The 20,994-nt window shown below is 33.3% G+C and overlaps 1 protein-coding gene across 1 annotated transcript in view; it reads left to right on the top strand.

Annotated features, from left to right (window-relative positions):
* Positions 1-19,353, top strand: part of LOC111088957 — a 23,472-nt gene extending 4,119 nt beyond the window's left edge. The window contains exons 2-4 of the mRNA XM_022400390.1: positions 9,136-9,303; positions 11,206-11,386; positions 16,505-19,353. Of these exons, the coding sequence (XP_022256098.1) occupies positions 9,136-9,303; positions 11,206-11,386; positions 16,505-17,075 (920 nt within the window). The 3' untranslated portion in view covers positions 17,076-19,353. The remainder of the gene's footprint in view (positions 1-9,135; positions 9,304-11,205; positions 11,387-16,504) is intronic.
* Positions 19,354-20,994: the final 1,641 nt, after the last annotated feature.

Raw genomic sequence — 20,994 nt, 5'->3', positions numbered from 1 at the left:
TGGTACTGCTGGTAAGATAGTACATAATATTAGCAATACTGCTGGTAAGATAGTACATAATATTAGCAATACTGCTGGTAAGATAGTACATAATATTAGCAATACTGCTGGTAAGATAGTACATAATATTAGCAAATACTGTTGATAAACTAGTACACAGTATTAACAGTAGTTTTGTTAAGATAGTATAGAATATGAAAATTTGTTAAGGTTAGCTAAATAACACACAAAATTGATGTTACTACCGACAACCTAACTCACAATATTAATCATACTGTTGGTAGCTAGTGTAGAGTACGACCATTACTGTATGCAATGTAGTACATAGTATGAACAGTACTGTATGCAGTGTAGTACATAGTATGAGCAGTACTTCAACTAAATTTGATAGAAATGAATAAAAACCCTATAACCCGAGAGCTTTCGAAAGGTCCACCTTTCGAATATGCTCGGGTTATAGAGTTTTTTATTCATTTCTATCAAGACTTCTTGAACCTACCTGTTTTTCTAACATCATGACGATAATCTGGTACACAGTAAGAGCAGCAGTTGTGGTAAGCTAATCAACAGTAATGTGAACAATTATGTTGAAAACCTAGTATAGGGTTTCCCAAAGTTTTAGCTTGAATCCTACCAGTATCATAGACACTCTCCTTGAAGACCACCACCTAACGACTTAATATAAACTTTGAATAATCAGAACTTGGAAGTACCTTACTTTCATTATAGTGTTTTTTTTATAAACATTTGCATGCAGAAACAACATTGTATAGTCATATTTTCTGAAAGAAGTAAAATGATTGCTACAAATATTGCTTTGTCCAGTGTCATAGGTGTTTTAAAGTGTGTATTTCTACGTGTGCTCAGGCCCCTGAGATTGTTTCGTTAAGTCCAGTTGTGAAACCACTAAACTAGTAACTATTTTATCAGTACTGGATGTAAGATTCTATTTTCATCTGTATTATGAGATAAAATAATATATGTGTGTGTTTTATAAAAAATATCTCTCTCAGTCAGTCAAGAAATAAAAGGATTTATAGTACTGTTTATCAGTACTAGCTAAAGTTTTATCTTATTTGTAATGTTTATTATTACTAGCTGTTGGTTAGGGCACTCAGGTGCAGGTTTGTATCCCATCACCAAACATGTTTGCCTTTTCAGTTATGGTGGCATTATAAAGTGATGGTTCATCCCTATTTTTATTGGTAAAGAGCCACCCAAGAGTTGACAGTATCTGATGTTGATTAGTTGTCACCCAAGAGTTGGCAGTAGGTGATGTTGACTAGTTGTCAACAAAGAGTTGGCAGTAGGTGATGTTGACTAATTGTCAACAAAGAGTTGGCAGTAGGTGATGTTGACTAATTGTCAACAAAGAGTTGGCAGTAGGTGATGTTGACTAGTCATCCAAGAGTCGGTGGCGAGTGATGTTGATTAGTTGACAGTAGGTTATGTTGACTAGTTGTCACCCAAGAGTTGGCAGTAGGTGATGTTGACTAATTGTCAACAAAGAGTTGGCAGTGGGTGATGTTGACTAGTTGCCACACAAGAATTGGCAGTAGTTGATGTTGACTAATTGTCACCCAAGAGTTGGGGGTAGATGATGTTTTAAAGTTTAGAATTTTCTATGTCATATGATGGCACCTATATTTTTTAAAGACTGCTGTTTGTGGTAAGTCTAATCAGTAATGAAAATTAAATCATATGATTCAGTTTTTTAAATTGAGATTTTTTTAGTAAATTTAGGTAACCTGGGTGCGTTTTTTTTTGCTCTTTTCTTAGTTATTGATTGTTGACAATTTAAATTGTCCATGTTATCTGTACGTTATTACACTTGTGAGTTTTGCCATATCTTTAAATTTTTATATGATACAGGCGGGATAAAAGGAAATGTAATACTTATACAAACGCACACACACACATGCAAATAATAATAAGACAAGGGTTTACTAGAGTAAAACCCATTTCTAACCTCCCAAAAGTGCATGATTTATTGATTATCATCCAAATTGGAGTCAGTATTTTACCTCGCCATCACTTTGGTTTCAAAACTCAAACAATAACTTTAAGATATATATTGTGTGTGACAGTGACAGTGAATAGAGACAGTGAATAAAGAAAAACAAAAAACAGCCGAGGATTTGACCTCGGTATCCTCCAAGCTAGCTACAGCCCTGATCAACATTCACTTTTACCCTCCCACGCCCTTTAACATACGTACTCGGTCACGCCAGGTCCATGTAGAATCAAGTGTTTCTTTTTCTTACTTCAAAGATGCTGGGCAACTAGCGACGTCTGTACAGTAATATTTTAAATTCTTATTATGTGTGTGAAAATTAGTATTAACTGTGCACTGTGAATGTGAAAATATATTACATATAAGCCTAGAGTAATATATTTTTTATTGTGCTAGTCTCTACATAATACTTTCATATAATATTAGTATCATGAACCAGTTTCGTCTCACAATCTTGTCTCTGTTACTTGGACAATTTTATTATTGTTTTAGCCACCACCGACTACCTATATATACTATATATTTTACTATAGCTAGATTTTTTATAACTTGTAGCATGTAATGCAGTTGCTTTGTTGTCTGATTAATGAAATGGTATTTTATTGATTCAAAACAAAATACTTCATTTGTGCTTTATATTCGTATGGCGTTTGAAAGGTAAAGTGGGATAGCGATAGGTTTACGAAACTACAACACTAAATTCCGGGGGTCGATTCCCGTGGTTAATAAAGCAGATAGCCCAATGTGGCTTTGCTCTAAAACAAACTATAAATTCAAAAAAAAAGTATTGGGTGTTCCATTTTTTTTTGAATTATTGTTTTAAAGATCAGTTTTCATCCCTTTGAAATAACTGTTTTGAACAGAGCAGCCTTCATCACGGCACAAATTACACAGACATGCTGATACAATTGAAGTAATGAAATGACTAGAAAAATCACAATGTACGTGTCATTCACTTACAATATTACAATGGAATTTGTCTCTAGTTATTTTATGTTGCTTTTTTGCTAGACGAAAATGAGTAAGGTAAATGGCAAATAATTAATACGTTTTATAATAAAAATTGTACAAAAATGTTTTCTGTCGTATAGTAGTTTATGATACTGTTCTGTGTATATTGTAAAGTAATATCTGATTTTTAACTTGTAAAGTTATCATATGTAATGCACTGTCTTTTCAAAGTTCTTGGACCAAACCGCTACGTACAAATACACAGCGCAATAATGTTTAGGACAAATCTCAGTTTTAATTGCACCTTTTTACATCTTCTGTATTGTAGCGTGTTCCTAAAAAACTACCATTCTTCGAAGTTTTACCAACATTCCCAAAGAAGTAATTGGTTAATTTTTTGCATGCACGGACACTGTTCACGGTATCCGTTATTTGTGGTTTGTGTGTCACATTTCTTTCAAACACAAGCTAAAAATAAAAATTGATATTTTTCTCCTTCAAGATTCTATTTTTGGGTATAAATCCTAATCCTCGTGCACGTGATACACGTCATTAATGTATTCAGTCATGAAAAATATATTTCAAGACTAATTTACTTTTAACTTCCATAAGATAAAACGTATTTCAAAGTAATGTGTGAAGCTTTCATTTCACAAAGTGTAACACAATTTGGTACTATCAATGAGAGTCAAAAAGACACTTGAAATTAGTAATGGACAATATAGCAGTATATATATATATGCGTACCTTTTTCACTCCTAAACACATCATGAACTAAATCACAGAAAGATATGTCTGGAAAGAGTTCGGATTTTGTTGAAAAGTGTAAAGATAGTTTATTATAAGTTTACCCAAAACAACGAGCGCTTCTTAGAGTAAAGAGACTCAACGTCTAAAATCCCCGTGGTAAGAGGCGGGATTTAAGGGTAGTATGAAACTTGTTAGAAATTCAACAACACCCTTTCGTGGTGGATTATTTTATTCTTTTTAGTACTCTGAAATAGCCACCCATGAAATTTATACCCGTGTAGCATAGTTTCTTTCTTTCGTCATTTGTTCACAATTATACAGATAAAATAATGACAATCTCTTAATAGATTTTATATATCAGATCATTGCATAAAATTCTGAAAATCGTCAAGTTGAAACCGAAATATGTATATGTTTAAAAGAAAGAATTTCTTAATTAAATCGTCTAGTAAACTCCCATTTTATAAAGACTTCAGAACACACATACTCGATCAACTAGCCGGACTAACCGATTGATTTAACGAGATCGATTTCGTAACCTAATTTCTCCAGGAGAGCGCTTATTGCATGTACCAACCATCAAACGGGTTGGCACTTTTCTTTCCAGTACTTAAGCAAAGTCAGTGTTGATTTGAAAAAGAAAAAAAAATGTACAATAACGCTCCTCTTTTTTATCTTTATTATTAAAGTTTTGTAAAAAAAAATGATGTTTCGTTCTTAAAGGGTTGGAGAAGACACGTCACATTGTCATTTGTACGCGAGAAAAGGGTCTCCACGGGCTCTATATTCTCAGTTGTTTATTGGATGATATGTTCGCAATTTAGAGCGGATACCACAGTTTGCATAGTATTAAAACATATGTGATGATATCAGGTTTTTAAAAATTCTGAGTTAACAATTTTTTTTTCTCGCGATGTTAATTTTAACAGATAAATTACAAACAAGTCAGTACAACTGTCAAAATACGTTTTTACAAAGACATTAACAAAGGTAAGTTATGGGTACCGGTGAATAATGTTGAACAATCAGTTTTACAAAACTTTGTGGTGATTTCTTAAAAATAAAAATTTTCTGGGCGTGCAGAAAAGCATTTTGTATTTTGGGGAAATTACCCTGTCACTGTCGTGAATATCTAAAAAATTCTCTGAAACATTAAAGGATCAATAAGTAGTGTTCATTTTTCTGAAAAAGCGCGGTGTTACAATTACCAGGTTTAAGTTGAAATCGAAATATTCTAAGAAACGAATAGCGCTGATAAATTTACGAGATATTCCCAAGTCATTTTTCCGTAATTTCATTTCATGGAAGTCAAGTAAACGTGATGGGGCTTAGCAACGTATACACCATATACGAAACACTCGTGTTTTAAGTAGCCAAATCGATAAAACATAGCTTTCACCCTTCTCTGTGCATTCGTTATAACCTACAGTATCTATTTAGCTGGGGTCAAGCCTGTTTTCTTACAAGGTAAAGGATTTGTTAAACTGAACAGCAGTCTCGTGTAGTGAGAAAGGGCGGACGTGTAACGTGAAGCGTGTATTGCAATGTAATATAATAGATACTTAGTGACCTCGCTTTCGAAGTTGCTCACGTATTTACTAACGCTGTTTATTGTTGATGACAAAAATCGCATTAGGCTTCTTACCGTTGTTTTTTTATTTATCTACTTTTTTATCATGAGACTGAAACGTAAAAAGTCTGTTGCCAGTAACTAAGATATTCATTACCAAAGTTTGGGTGTATTCGCTATTCAACATCATACGCCGGTTTATCCTGTCATCATTGTGACACAGCTGATGAAAATATTGGTTATTATAGGAGGTGTTATGGAAAATATCTTTAGATGCTGTCTTTCTTTTTCACAAGTCTTAGTTTTGGGGATTATTTACCGTTACATGGGCAAGCGTCAAATTAAAAAAAAAATTGAGAAAGGCACTGAAAAAATTCTTAAATTATTAAGTCATTTCACTAGACTTAACAGTTTATCATATAAAGAAAGAATATACAAATTATTAGTTAATTCAAATAGGCTAGGCCTTCAAATATATCTTTCATTCTAGAGTGTTAAACTCTTCCCCAAGTTTAGCATTACAATGCAGTGAGTGTAAACTTCTCAGTAAAATATGAAGACATTTTCTTATTCTGTAAACAGTCTGCATACTTAATATCAATAAATACAACCATTTATTAAATGTTTCAAAATTGTCTTAATTCCATCATCAGTTTTCCGAAAAATGAGTCGATTACTAAATACAACTATTTACAAAGTAAATATGATAATCTGAACTTGAATCAGACTGGACCAAACGATCATTTATAAAATATTAATAAAGCCTACCAACCACCTAATATATTTTGTTAAGAAAACTAAAAACATTTTCATCATCATCTCCCCTGTAGACTGTAGAATAACGAAAATATTACTCTCAGTACAAAAATGAATGCCTTCTAAGATACACCAAGTTTCTATTAGAGTTCCATAAAATCAAATATGTAAATAGTTTCACTATCCTACATTTTTATGGTATTAAAAAGTATTTGAAAGATAAAATCAGGTGTATACCTTAGTTAAAAAGATAGTGGATAGCCTTATTTCATAATCATAGAGGGAAACTTGCTAGAACTATTTGGAAAAAGATAAGCTTTGCCATTGTTTCGTAATAAGGGAAGCGATATGCTAGAACTAACCGTAAATCTGTTTGCTTGCAATCACCACTTTCTTAATGAGAGAGGTCAGTGAATACAACTTAGAAGCTGGTTGTTGAGTCTCCATTTTTGTAATGAGAAAAGTCAATCCTGGAGATAGTGTGAAATGTGATACAGCTTTAAAACTGGTAGTTGATGAGAGAGAGGTCATTGCTATGTTACAATTTCAGTTGAAGTTTGAATTCACGATAAGCTATGTAGATACCGTGCCCTGTTCATATCGTTTATAACCATGCTTTTACAAGTGGTGCTATCTATTTGTTATGGCTCTTTACAGTTATGTTGTTAATTAAAGCGCTACTTTCAGTTTGATAAGATCTCTCATAGCCTCCCCTCTGATATGTCATTTTCTCATCTTTTACACATGGTTTGGAAACGCTATGAATTTATTCAGAAATAATTCCGGAGCATTTAATATTCAGAGATTTTAAGGTAATTTTCTTACCAGTTACAAGAATGATTTTGTTCCCCAAGGTAAGTAAGAATGAAACTAAGTATGTTCATAGTGGATTTTATTTGCTAGCTATACATTTATGCTCACCTGTAATGAAAGAATAAAAAGTAATGGGAAACCTGATGGGTTTATAAGTGAAATTTTCTTGTTTGTAATTAGACGAATTTATTCATGCAAGGGAGGTTTAAAATATAAAATCATAGTGTAGTAAGGCAAGTTGCACATCTTAACTCTTTGTAGGTTAGATTTTTACTGGTAAAAACTAACATAGCATGTTCTATATTTTATTTTATATTTCATACAATCAGTTAATGAGAATATAGAAATGTTTGACTTGACTTTTAGGTTAGATTTTTACTGGTAAAAACTAATATAGCATGTTCTATGTTTCTTTATATATTTCATGATATCAGTTAATGAGAATATAGAAATGTTTGACTTGACTTTTAGGTTAGATTTTTACTGGTAAAAACTAACATAGCATGTTCTATGTTTATTTATATATTTCATGATATCAGTTAATGAGAATATAAAAATGTTTGACTTGACTTTTAGGTTAGATTTTTACTGGTAAAAACATGAAATATATAAATAAACATAGAACATGCTATGTTAGTTATCAGTTAATAAGAATATAGAAATGTTTGAATTGACTTTTAGGTTAGATTTTTATTGGTAAAAACTAATGTAACATGTTCTATATTTCTTTATATATTTCATGTTAACAGTTAATAAGAATATAGAAATGTTTGACTTGACTTTTAGGTTAGATTTTTATTGGTAAAAACTAATGTAACATGTTCTATATTTATTTATATATTTCATGTAATCAGTTAATAAGAATATAGAAATGTTTGACTTGACTTTACTGTGAACAGAGTTTGCCTGATGTCTTGAGATAACCAAAGTTTCTGCTTGTTAAGTAAGATTTTAATGAACCTGAGACCTTGTAAAAACTTTAACATAGAGGTGAACTTCATTTGCTCATAAGATCTCACGGGCTTCTTGAAATTCCAGTCAAAATGTTCTCTGTACAAGCACATAAGCAATAAGTTGATTTAAGTTATTTCTAACCTTTTTTTGGTTTATTTTACATTTTTTATTGTGCTTTGGTAATACATTAATAACTATGTTTTCATGTTTATTGGCTTTATTTTTACAGAAAAATTAATTAATAATTTTACATATGATTAGTGAATTTGTCACTAATATGCTTTGTGTGGTTAGTGTTTGAGCCAAATTGTAACACTCTTCCTCCATTTGTTCCCAGTTTTAATATACATATTTTTATATTTTGATATTCATTTGTTTATACGTGATATGAGTATTGTTTGTTTTTAATCGGTGGAAGAATGTGTTTTATGGTGGTTGAATCTTTGGTATACTTCTCTTTTGCCTGGAATAAGCCAACAAAACTATCTTTAGTGAAAAAGACTATTTTTACAGGAGCTCTCTTTCTATATGTATTCCTTTTTGAAAGCAACAATAAAAGTCTATAGTAAGTGTGGAAAAATAAGTTTAAGAAATTTGCTTCTAATGCTTGTTCAAAAGTTCAGAAAGATTCTAACAGGATTCTTTTAGAAAGTTCACTTCCACAGCTACATCTAGCTGGTGGGGTATAAATGTACGTATCATTTTGTAAGGACATGCAGCATAAAAGTAATTTATTGGGGTACTAGTTTAGTCAAAATATTAAGATTTTTCAAAAAATAGTAAAATAAAAACTTGGTTATTTTAGTTTGTTACAAAGATTGGTATAGTCTTGCATATATTGCAAACTGCAGTTTCTGTCTGAGTGTTCATCTGTATCCTGTTGAAAAGCTGCACACGCAGGCAACGTTCAACATTCACTTTTGAAGTGACTGGAGAACAGGCAGGAATAATGTTGATACCAAATTTTATTTCTCAAGCACGATATTCTACACTAAATTGTTATGAATTAATCACTCTATTATTCACATTTCAAAATGTGACATAACTTATGGAATAAAAATGTAGATTTACCGTATGTTATTGTTGAGTGGCTCTTAGCATGATTGAAATGTTCAACAATTAATTTTCTCAGTAGGTGGTATAAGTAGCTCGGAGCTTTGGCTCTGAGTGAAACCAAGAGTGCAACACCATTAACCTTTTTGAAGTCCATGAAATAATTTAAATTGATAGATTAACTTAAACTTTTCCCGTCACTGGGGACGGGTACTTTTGCTTGTAAGTTATGTTAAAGGAAGTCAAGCTACTTAGATAATGTTTTTATTGGTAGGTGTTGGCATTGTCTTGATAACTGTCAGTGGAGCAGCATGGAAACTGACATCACATGATGCTCCATCTTGTCGTATGATGTTTGGAATACAGTCTGAAAACCCTGAACCCAACCGGAGGTTTGTCCCTCGGATACGTCCAAACGGTCGTCCACAGCACCCATATGGCGGTAAGTTTATGAGATTTTCTAATTATACTTCCACATGCAATATATCTCTGAAAACATAAGATTCAGAAAAACTACTCATCTGTAAACAGAACTAAAAGCAATTATCTTGAACCATTGCCAAAAAGCTTTTGGGCATGTGCCAATCTTTGGAATGATTTTCCAACTGCTACACATATTGTGTCAGTTGGTAATGCAATCATTAGACTATAGCCTTCTACCAAGAGGAGAGTGACGTCTTCCATGAACATTAGCCCGTTTGAGCCCATTGTGTCTTACCAAAAGCTCATTCTTGATTCGGCTTTTAAATACACCAGAAGTAGAGAGGAAATTATACTCGCCTCTTTCCAGAACTTAGAAGTAGAATTCCACATTGGTAAGATGGTGAAGGGACCAATGTAGATAAAAACATGAGTTTTTGTCTCAGAATATTGCAACAGGAATGTAAAAACTCATTGGATATGTCACCCACAAGGGGTGGGAAATCTTCCTCATCTCACTTCCCTTTTTTATCTGTCTTCTCAAAAGTGGTTTATCCATTTCTATGACTACCAGTTACAGAGTTACTTTGTCAGTGACCTTTAACCATTTCCCTGATCATTCTTCCGTTCTGATAGGCCTCTTCTGAGCTTTTCTGATCAGTTGTCCTGTGGTCACTATTTATTGTAACCGGGAGCCAGCACAGTCCCCGAGGAAAACATCCTCACCAAGCCCTCTTTCTCTCTCGTTTTTTAACAATTTTTAGTTGTTTTTAGCTCACTGTATAAGCATAAAAATGTGCTTTACAGCATAACCTGGTTTCATCCCCCCTGTTGGCAGGCCTGATAGTAACCGATTTCTTAGTATATCAGTGTGGGACCTTATACAGATGATAGAAAAGTTCTGTTCAGTCTATGCATTTCTCTGGTGTTCTCTGTGCAAATTATTCCATCCCATTTTCTTCTAGTGTAGTAAAAGGAGGACTCTTTCTTCCACAGTTCCAAGCTGCAGTGGAAGTCGGTATGAAGGGTTCTCATTCGTATCGGTGTAAGTCAACACACACCCCAATCGGAAGTAGGACATGGGTGCTTACCTGGAAGAGAAGTACAGGCCACCCCCCTCCACTAAGAATAATCAGACTAGTCACGGTTGTTATGCATTCTTGTTGGGAGCAGGTCTGAGATGATTAACTCCTGCACCTACTTATTCTGGTCAGTTTCCACGTCTTTCTCACATAATATACAGCTAGATATTGTCTTAGCCACACACATGCCCTGCCAACCACTGAGATGAACACACCAGTGGAGCAGTCATGTGACACTTCAGCACCCCACAGGCGGTTCTTTTGTCAGTACCCCTTTCTCTACCACCTTTATTGGGTAAAGTTTATTCCCAGCACCAGATTTTTTATCCTTCTGTCGCTATATTTTCAGAAAGGAGCTGATCTTTTTTTAATTTTCTTTATATACTCTGATCCCTTCACCATCTTATGAAAATGGGATTGTAGTTCTAAGTTCTGTGGAGAAGTGAGTAATATGAGAAATATGTGATTAATATTTTGAATAAATGACCTTCTTCAGGTCTTGATGAACGTTTTTAACCAAAGAGTTGATTGCATATTTCTCTCTGTCTCTTTTTTTTTTTTTCAGCGGCACATCTTCAGATTATATCATGCTATGAGAAATCGTAAGCCTCACTTAATTTTTATTCTGAAATATGTATCCCACTCAAATAATTCTATATCAGAACTTTTCTGTATGCTTTACAATGTGATGGCATATTCTGTATTTTATTCTCAAAGGAGAACACACCTTTAATTTTTATTATAGGAAAAAGTTTTCCATTTCATTTCCGAACATAAAACTTATTTTTATGTTGTTGCTATACAGATTATTTTTATTTTTAATGCTAATATATCTTCCTTAGCCATGATGTATCCAGAATTTCAGTACCGGCCTCCTCCTCCCTCCTACCAAGCATCTATGCAGGAGTATCGATTGCGATTGTTGCTACTTGATCGACCATCAGGAGTGAACTCTTCAGCCCTGTCGCCCATCTCACCCCCACCCCCTACATATCGATCATATCCAGTTAGCACATTACAAAGGTGAGCGTTTGTTTTAAAACCAGGTAATGATTTTTATCAAGATTTGAAAAGCCAAAAAACTCACTGAATGCTATATTTTTTTCCTGATTTTGTTGTAAGGATACCAAATATAGTATTTGGTAATTAGTATGAATAATAATAACAATTAAAAAATTAACTAACCAGTAATTAGATTTGTACATTATAGCTACTACCTCTAACAGTGATAAAACAATTACAAAAGTAATTGTTATGTCAATATTTGTAACTGTATTTAAAAAGTGAGTAAAGAGAAGTGGGAGTTTTTATTTAGTTGTGTTGTTATATTCCTCAAACAAGTTGCTTGTGAAATGTTATTTCAGTAAATACATTAGGTACTGAGTGCCACAAAACATTGAGAATCATTAATAAGACTTGAAAAAAATTAATAATTAGTTAACTCATTGTACTTAATCTTTAATTATTTGGCTAACTTTTGGCCATTGTAAATTTTATTGTACTTTGTGGACTATACCTGTGATATTTATAACCAGTTTTATTCTTGAGAGCAGTCTCTTTTTTTTGTTTTCCATGATTGACATTTGTATGTAATGAATAGTAATATATAACTAAGTTGAAGAAAGTATGTGATATTTTATAACTTTCCTTTTCATCAGGTTGTACAAACTACATTGTACTTACTTTTATAGTGCCTAATAATGGGTGTTTCACACTGTGACACTTTCCTTTTCATCTTTTGTATATAGTTCTTACTTTAACAACTCTTAATAATGGTGTTATATCAGGCTGTGACATTTTCCTTTTGGTCATGATGCATATAGGATACTTTATATATATTTTGACACTAAAATGTTCATCTTACAAGTAAGTGACTTGAGAAATAAAGCTCCATTAGTTTTGAAGCATTTATCAGTTTATTGGAAAATATAGATAGTCACAATGTATTTAACTGAATTGATTTAATTTTTTATTTGACTTAAATGAAGAAATTTCTAAAGTGCACAGTGTGGATAAGAATTTTTGTTACCCACCAATTATCCAGTTGAATATTACATATTCTAACAAGTTGTGAAAGTAAAAAAAAAAATAATATCTCAACCATACTATATTTGCTATATCCAGTGACGACAAGACTTTTCACCTAATGCCAGGGTCAATACAACAGACACAGTAGTGCTTGAGATGCTGTTTATGTTATTGTGGTCTATATTTTTAATGTTAGCTGGAGGGTGCATGATGTGAGGATCAAGTAATTTTGTGAGAGTAAGTCTAGAAAGTTCTAAATTTGATGTCACAAAAATCAAGTAAATTTGGGAAATATTTAGAGTCCAGAGTATATTCCAAATACGAGAATCAGTGAAGCATTGAGTCTGTGTTTTGCTTTCATGAATGAATAGAGAATGAGTATTGAGTTGATAGAGTGTCAGTTGTAGTTGAGTATTTTGCTTTGAGCTAGCAGTGAAGAGTTTATTTTCAGTAAAGTATTTGGATCAGTTTTTGTTATTGTGTGTATTCAGTTACTCGATTGACTGGCTGCGAACTTGTACAAATATTTATGTCAGTATCGTTATCGAGATAATTTTGTTTGAATGTAATTTGTAAACTTAAGCCTACAACATCATACAAGTAGAGAAATGTTAAGAAAGAAATGAACTAATTTGTTATCATTATATAGACTGGACTACAAAGAAAAAAATAGTATTACAACAATATTATCAAATTGCATGAACAACAATTGATGTGAGCTACATTAATGATAATGGTGAGGCTTCTAGTAACCACGGCCAAGCTGCCAGTTGTAATTGATATTGTACCCTTGAATTTCTGTCTCACAAATCAGCTCATTAATAAACTTGCATTTGTTTTATGTATAACATTCACCATTGTATATTTCCATCTCTGTCAATCTGTCTATATATATACAGTGCTTTTTTTGTAAAAAGAAAAGGTGCCAGTACTCGTATGTATGTAAGAAATTAAGAGATGAAAACATACTGAATTGCTCTTTTATAGAAAATTCCAAATTTTCATCATGTTCTCATCTGATACAATATCCCGACTCTGTTCCTTCTTTTGGTGTCTACTACTGAGTGACGTTTTTAGAGCAACAATGACTATGTATATTTTTTTGGTCAAAGCATGGAAGGGGCGGTTCAACAAGTTCAATAAACAAAAGTGCCAGAAACGGTTTTTGTCATCAATGAAGCTCTGGTTAGGGTGACAATCAAATTCATCTGTGAAAACCCTCATTTACATTCACTGGAAGAAATGGGAATAGTACTCAGAGCATGTTTAAAATGCTGCAATTTTTCTGGAACCATCTTTTCAATCAAATACTGACGAAATCCACGAAGCATATCTCTTTCATTTAGATAAAGTCTTATTGATAATTTTCTGACCTCCATCTTGCCAAATGTTAAATGAGCATCAGTGTTTTCAGGCCATTGTTTTTTATCAATCACGTGTGTACATTGTGCTATATCGCCGTCTTCACTATCCAGCAACCTATTGTCGATTGAGTTTGTCAAGGTTCAATAAAAGGCTTCCAGATTAAATGGAGAATCATTTTTGTCGTGAAGTGAAACTCCTCGGAAGTGAAGATTTTTGGTAACTTTGGCATCATTTTTATAATATGGGCCTGGAATCAATTGCCTTTCTTCAAAAATTTGTACAAGAGCTTTTATCTTTTGATCTGCCTTGTACAAGTCTATGTCGCACTCTTGTAAGTCCAAACTCAATTTGGATAATATTGGAGAGCATTACACATCAATCCTAGATCCAATAGAAATTCTGTGTTTGTAATTTTTGCTGTAAGCCCTCATATGCACATTGCTCTTTTTTGTCTTTTGTTGAATCATGCTTTGCTACTTCGAAATGTTGCACTAACGCCTCATAGTTTTTTCAAACAGCTGAAACTGACCAAAAACTAGATGCTCCCTAGCTGAGTGCTTAAAATTCAGCCAATTTGTAAAAGTTGAGTCTCCAGCAAGTTCGTGCATACTTTCAGTTCTCTGCTATTTTTTAGGCGACGCACGATACAAGACATAAAGATTATCAATAAATGTTTTAAATATGTTGATTAGCACAGTGCCACACAACTACAGAAGGAAATTTGTCTTTCATCAGTTTCTTAACTCCACTTTTACTCCCCAATATCATGGCTGCACCGTCACATGCCACACACAGTAAATAACTTTTCAGGTAGTCTTCATTCATTCCGTAAGACTGAAGACAATCGAGTAAAGACTCAAAAATTCCTTTTGCAGTCACATTTTCAAGTTCGATCAAGTCCAAAAATAAATTTACCTGCAAGTTCATTCCATTATCCAAGATACAGATTCAAACATTTACTGTTAAGGTAGATTTTTTTACTCAAAGTTGACTCGTCGATTATCAATACAATTCTAATTTTCGATTCAGTAACTATATTAATTAGTATTTTTTTCATTTCATCACTAATGTGATTCACGATGTTAATACATGCCTTTGTTGAGTGAAGGATATGGCCCATATCAATTCCATTTAGTTCTTGTAAATCTATTTCAGTTTTAAAATTATGAAATGATTGGTTTTCGTTTGCTATCTTATATGCTGTGCAAAACATTCTTGCGGTAATCACTTTTTCATGAGATAATGCTTTCAAACACACATTTTCAATGGTCTCTCTCTCAGTTTCAGCCAAAAAATTTTCTGCAGCTGTAAGTCCCATGATTTCCTTGCGATCAAAAAGTTTTTTCTGCAAAGACAGAAGCTGTTCCTGTCGACTTTCACCAAAATAAGTTATTTCATTGTTGGCCCATTCTTTAGAAACTTTCATTCCTGCCTTCATTTCCACTCCAAAAGTTCCAATTTTATGGCAAGATGTACAGCCAAGTTTATTATTTCTAGTATTCACCCATTCATACTTCCTGCAAAAATCTGTTTTTTGATCGGCAGTCCAGCAGCTTGGCCTGTCGTTGTCAGATAGCTCTTGGACACTGGATGGACCAGTAACTGATGCTGTTAATTCCTGTTCTTGGGTCACATATTCAAGCTTTCTTATTCACAGAAGGTGAAAATAAATTTGTAATTCGTTTCATTTTTACGTTTGTGTGTTTTCTCAAGATGCAATAAAAATAATTACTATTGCGTCAGCGAGGTCACGTGACTAGTGTCACGCCACGTTTCTGGAAGTATCTTGTTCCTTCGTGAATGCCCTAGCATTTACTAGATATAGGGTAGTCTGGTATATATAAGATGGTCATAACGTGACGGGATAATGTGTGTAGGTAGTGAGTAATTGAACTGCAGTCAGATAGTATTGTTGAAGTTGAGCACGTTCGTTGTTATAGCGCGACTGTTGAAAATAAGTGTATCGGTAAAGTTGTATTCGGAAAGAATAAACCAGTTTTATTAAGTAAGGACTTGTGTCGCTAAAGTTTCGTCGGAACGAAGTTACAGAAAATCAACTAACGACTGGAGGCGTAACAATACACTCCTAATCATGATAAAATCAAAGCACAGTAGAAGAGAAATGCACACCTGCTCAACTTGGCATCAACTTATTCTCAAGACTTACACACACACACATTTTTATTTCGCCTGAGAAGGTGCTGTGCGATTAATGATGTCAGTTATCTTCGTCCACTCTGTGACTTGTTTTATTTGAACAAATGTACAGTCCAAACCTGCATACCAGTCAACTCGGCTTGTGGTCACCTGTTTCCCAGTCCCAAGCGATCTCTTTGAACTCAGTATTGAGTCCACCTAGGATGGATCTCACCTGCTGCTGCCAAATCAAAACCCATCAATCAAAGCGAGGTCATTACCGTACATCAACTGATAACGGCCATTATTGGCCGCTAATCCTACCTGATGCTTCACACCTCATACTGCACTGATGATTACACATACATGATCAAATAAACAGTATGTTTTCACACTCCTTTAAACTTTGGTGTCTCTTTGGTCTTTTTGTGAACAAAAGATTTGTTCAAGGAGGAAAATTTGCACATAAAAAATGGTGCTGGTACGCCGTACTGGTGCATACCATCTCAATAAATATATAAAGATATTTTAGTACACTTATGTTTTCATATATGTAATTGTTTTGGTAGAATAACTACAATCTGATGAGATCATATGTTGTTTTTTTCATAGAATTCCTCACCATTTCCTGGAACAAGAGTACAGTCAGCCTCCAAGTTACAGGTCTCGGGCAAGTTCTGCCCAGATTTATTCAGACATGCTTGAACCAAGGCATCTCACTACTCATCGAGAGAATGGTAATGGTGGAGCTCCTAGTCATCACAGCCAGGCTGACAGCTGTAATCGATCATTTACGCTTAGCTTTCTGTCTCATGAATCTCTCTTTCCTGACACAAGCCGCCCCCGTCCTCTTCATCCTCCTCAGGCTAATCAGCCGGTAACATTTACTAGTCCCAGTGAGGAGAGTCGAAACTCTGTGATTGGTGAGCTCACCGATGATAGTCCAGTGGCTCCTGCTCTGCCCCCTAGAATGTCGAGGTCTCTTCGTGTGCGAAATGAACAAAGTTTACGAGGTGCTTGGAAGAACAATGGTGCAGGGACCAATGTGCAGAATAATCCAGGTATTGTAAACCATGGTGCTGTGATAGTGTCTGTTAATGAGCCAAACACTAACCATACTATGGTGCCATCCGGTGACAATTTTGGGGGATTATGCGAGATCCCAGAACGTTCACTTGTTTGAGCAAAATGCTATCAGCAGCCAGTATCTGTTGCTTTTCAGATTTGGTGCAGGAAACTTTCCATACTAAAAATAGTTTGGAATTATATAATTATTCTAGTATCGGTTTTAGTTACCAAAGTAACAATTAATTTCTTCTACTTGTGTGTTCAATAAAGCATATCACATTTTTGTTGTCATGAACAGTATTTATCTTCCCTTTTTTATATAACTGCAACATTTATTAGATGTAAGAATAGCTTTAATATTACTTTATCCACCATTATAATATACACAGTGGCTCACTATTGTGCTGCATCCTGTGAAAGGAAACAGTCGGGGCAGTAAACTCGTGTGTGCACAAAAATAGCCAAAATTAAATAGTGTAAGCATTGCTATTAACATTCTTAGTGAAGTTGCCAAAAGAAAGAATAGCCAATCACTGTTTCAGACTTGCTACATACAAATATCTCTGAAATGGTTTGATTAGCTGCTATTTTTTGTTCGTAGTGACATACGATTTCTACTGAATGGTATTTTAAATAAAAGTATCAAAAAGCGTGAGTATAAATTTTCAAAAATTAACAATCAGAATATTTTCTGTAGAGTGTGCTTTACCCGATCTCAGAATTTAGTAGTTACAGTATTCGATTCACTAGCTTGAACTTCAAGAAATAAGAAGGTATGTTCTGTAGAAATATTGGCAATGTGATTTGCCAGATGTGTGCTTTATTGAATGGTTAAGGTACACTACATAAACTTAAATATACCATCGTAAGAAAGCTTTATAAAGTTACTAACTGAATAGTTTCTGTTGAAAAAGAGTTTATTTAATACCTTGTGCGCATTTTCTGAAATATTCCACGATAGCATACTAAACAGTCAGTCTTGTTTATTTTCATATACCTATATATACACACACACACACACACTTTCGTAGGTAAAAATTATCTGATTCATTTTGCAGGAAAGAAAGCTCACATTATTTTTCAACATAAATAGTTAAAATATCAATTGACTTGCATATGATTTTTGAGTGAGTGATGATATGTATATAACCTTACTTAATAGATATTTTTTTCTCTCTTATTACTTGTAAATATTGAACATAATATAAATTTTTCAAGTCTTTTTACTAATGTAACTATCATTTTCACTTATATAGTATTGAAAAGGCAGTGGTACCTGAGTTGATGAAGTCTGAGGACTTTCTAAGCTAGGATTTTTTGCAAACATGTAAATAAATTAAATGTGAACTGTACATTTTGATGAAAAGTAATTATAAATCACATTTGTTAAGTACAGTGTTTACCAGCCAATTCATCCTTTGCTAGTTAATAAAAGATTGCTTTGTTTGTTTGGTGTGAAGATTCGCTTGTACAGACAACAGTCACTCATTATTACAAACACTACAATAGTGTAAACATGTATTTTTAAGTTATTGCTTAGAATGAAATGTATATATATATATATATATATACATTTTTCTGTATATAGTGTGAATCTGGATTATGCAGGTGTGAATTATATCTTTATGAATTAGAGCAGAAATGTAATAATTCATAATGTGCATCAAAGTAAAACTTCAGCAGTGTGTCAGCTTGTGTAATGAATAAAAATCTTGGATATATGTTTACCGCAATGTGAATTAAGGAAGTTGGGTTGCAGGCATGAAATGAGTAACTGTCTTAAGGATAATAACCAGTTTATTAAATCATTGTGATTGGTGATTCATTGAATTTAATGCAGCTTTCTTTTTTCATAAGTACAAAAATATTTATGGAGCATAAACTACAACACACTAATATAGAAATTAAAATGAGCAGTTGTTATGTGTATTTTGCGTTGTTATATTTTTTTCCCAACTGATTATCTGTGTATATATTGTTATTGTTTTCTTAGGGCACAGCCTATATTTTTTTAACTTTTTCTTGTTTCGAAAGATTGGTTCAAAACTATATGCACATTACACACTGTAGAAATTGACATATTTAATATTTAAAAACATTTATATTTGAGTATCTATTAATACCTAACCTGTTCATCCAACACTGGGAATTAATCGGTGTCTGCAATTTTGTTTCTCTGTTTGTGAAAAAAGTGTGGATGTGGTGAACTTTAAAAGTTGAAAGAACTGATGGTGAAACAGTCTACATGATGATACACTGTAGTATTTATATAAATGTATTTTTACATTGTTGTATTTAGTTGCATTGTTACAATTACTTTGTTTTCTTTTTTGTGAAGTTATTGTACCTCATGTAGCACATTGGTGCAGGAATAAATACTCATTTTTTTCTGATCTTCTGTAGTTTTTTTATTTGTAATGTGGAAAACAGAGCCACTACTGATACATGGGCGCGAGCAGAAAAGTTTGATGGTTCTGAAAACTACCGACTCTACTGACAGTACTCGCCATTAGAGCTAGGTGTTTGAATCGATAAAATTAATTACTTATGAGCAGCAATGTGAAAGGTTAGTGTTAGGTAAATTAATCAATTAATTAAAATTACAATTAAATCTGTTACTTGAAATTAGTATTTCCAAGTATACTATTTTTGATTATTCCAACAATTGATTAATAAAAAGTAGGGTTGATTGTCACAGAAATACCCAATTAATCAAAATTAGTGTTTCCAATGATTACTATTTTTTCTTTTTAATACCCTCGAGTGCCTGTGTAATGATTTATTCTACCAGTCCATACTGGTGTGTAGAGTTTGTAGTAGTATTTGACAACTGATGCCTTCATTAATGGATTACACTTGACTAATAGACTAGTACAGTGTTCCTCAAACCATGGTACCTATAAACAAGAAAAACTAAAAAGAACTGGCAGTCGGTGCTGCCAGACAGTTGCCTCCCCTCTATTCAACAGTTCAACAACAACAACAACAAATGAAGAAATAAAAAAAATGTTTTTGACAGATTTTGTCTTCACTCTGGTCAGTAACTAGATGTTGCCTTCACTCTAGTCAGTAACTAAATATTTGTGATATGCAAATAGTCTTAATGGCTTTGCCGTAACAAAGACAGTAAGTTTGGTGACAATATTTTGATTACTTGAAAAGTTGTAATAATTAAAAATAGTAATCATTGGAAACACTAATTTTGATTAATTGGGTATTTCTGTGACAATCAACCCTACTTTTTATTAATCAATTGTTGGAATAATCTTACTCAATTATAAAACAAAAAACAAGTGCCAAATCCAATAAAATCTCAAAATTCTGTTGTTGTTGGGTGTTTTTTTGGGGGGAGGGATCAAACTCTCCTGTTAAAGTACCATTCTGCCAGTACATGCTGATGTAACATAGATTTATTTAACCCTAAACTTATCGACTTGCTTATATACCATTCACTTCTAGTATGATGGTACACGTACTTCAGCCTATTGGTTAATTTTATGTTTTTGCATGTTCCAACACTCGGTGTAAAGAACTGACAAAAAATAAAGTGGGCAAAGTCATTTGTTTTCTATGTATAATACATAAAGGATTCCAGCAGTAGTTAATGGGGTTCATTTTAACATTATTGTTAACATTTTTTATATGTGTATGATGTTATTAGGGACTTTACTAATGAAGTTATGGACCCACAGCAATATTGTGCAGAAAAATATGGTTTTAAAAGCCAATGGGGCGTTGGTCATTCTGGTGTTAAAATTCTCATTTCAAGTACTTTAAAATACTTACATTTTGGATTTCATTTCGAACACTGATAGGACAAATATGATCTGATTTGATATTGCAACATCTGAGGAAATTCAATCGGATATTAATCTTGCATCTACACTAATGTATACCTGAAACTGTTACACAGATGTGATACTACTTGTACTTGCAGAACACAAAAGGTGTGGCATCTATACACCTGGAAAAAAGTTAAGCACCCCCGTGTTTTTTTCAAGTGATTCAGATTCGACGTTCTTGTGACTGATTAT

This window comes from Limulus polyphemus, unplaced genomic scaffold (assembly GCF_000517525.1).
Source record: "Limulus polyphemus unplaced genomic scaffold, Limulus_polyphemus-2.1.2 Scaffold4849, whole genome shotgun sequence".
Taxonomy (NCBI): Eukaryota; Metazoa; Arthropoda; class Merostomata; order Xiphosura; family Limulidae; genus Limulus; species Limulus polyphemus.
The sequence above is the reverse complement of the archived record's forward strand: the minus strand, read 5'-3'. Positions and strand labels throughout refer to the sequence as shown.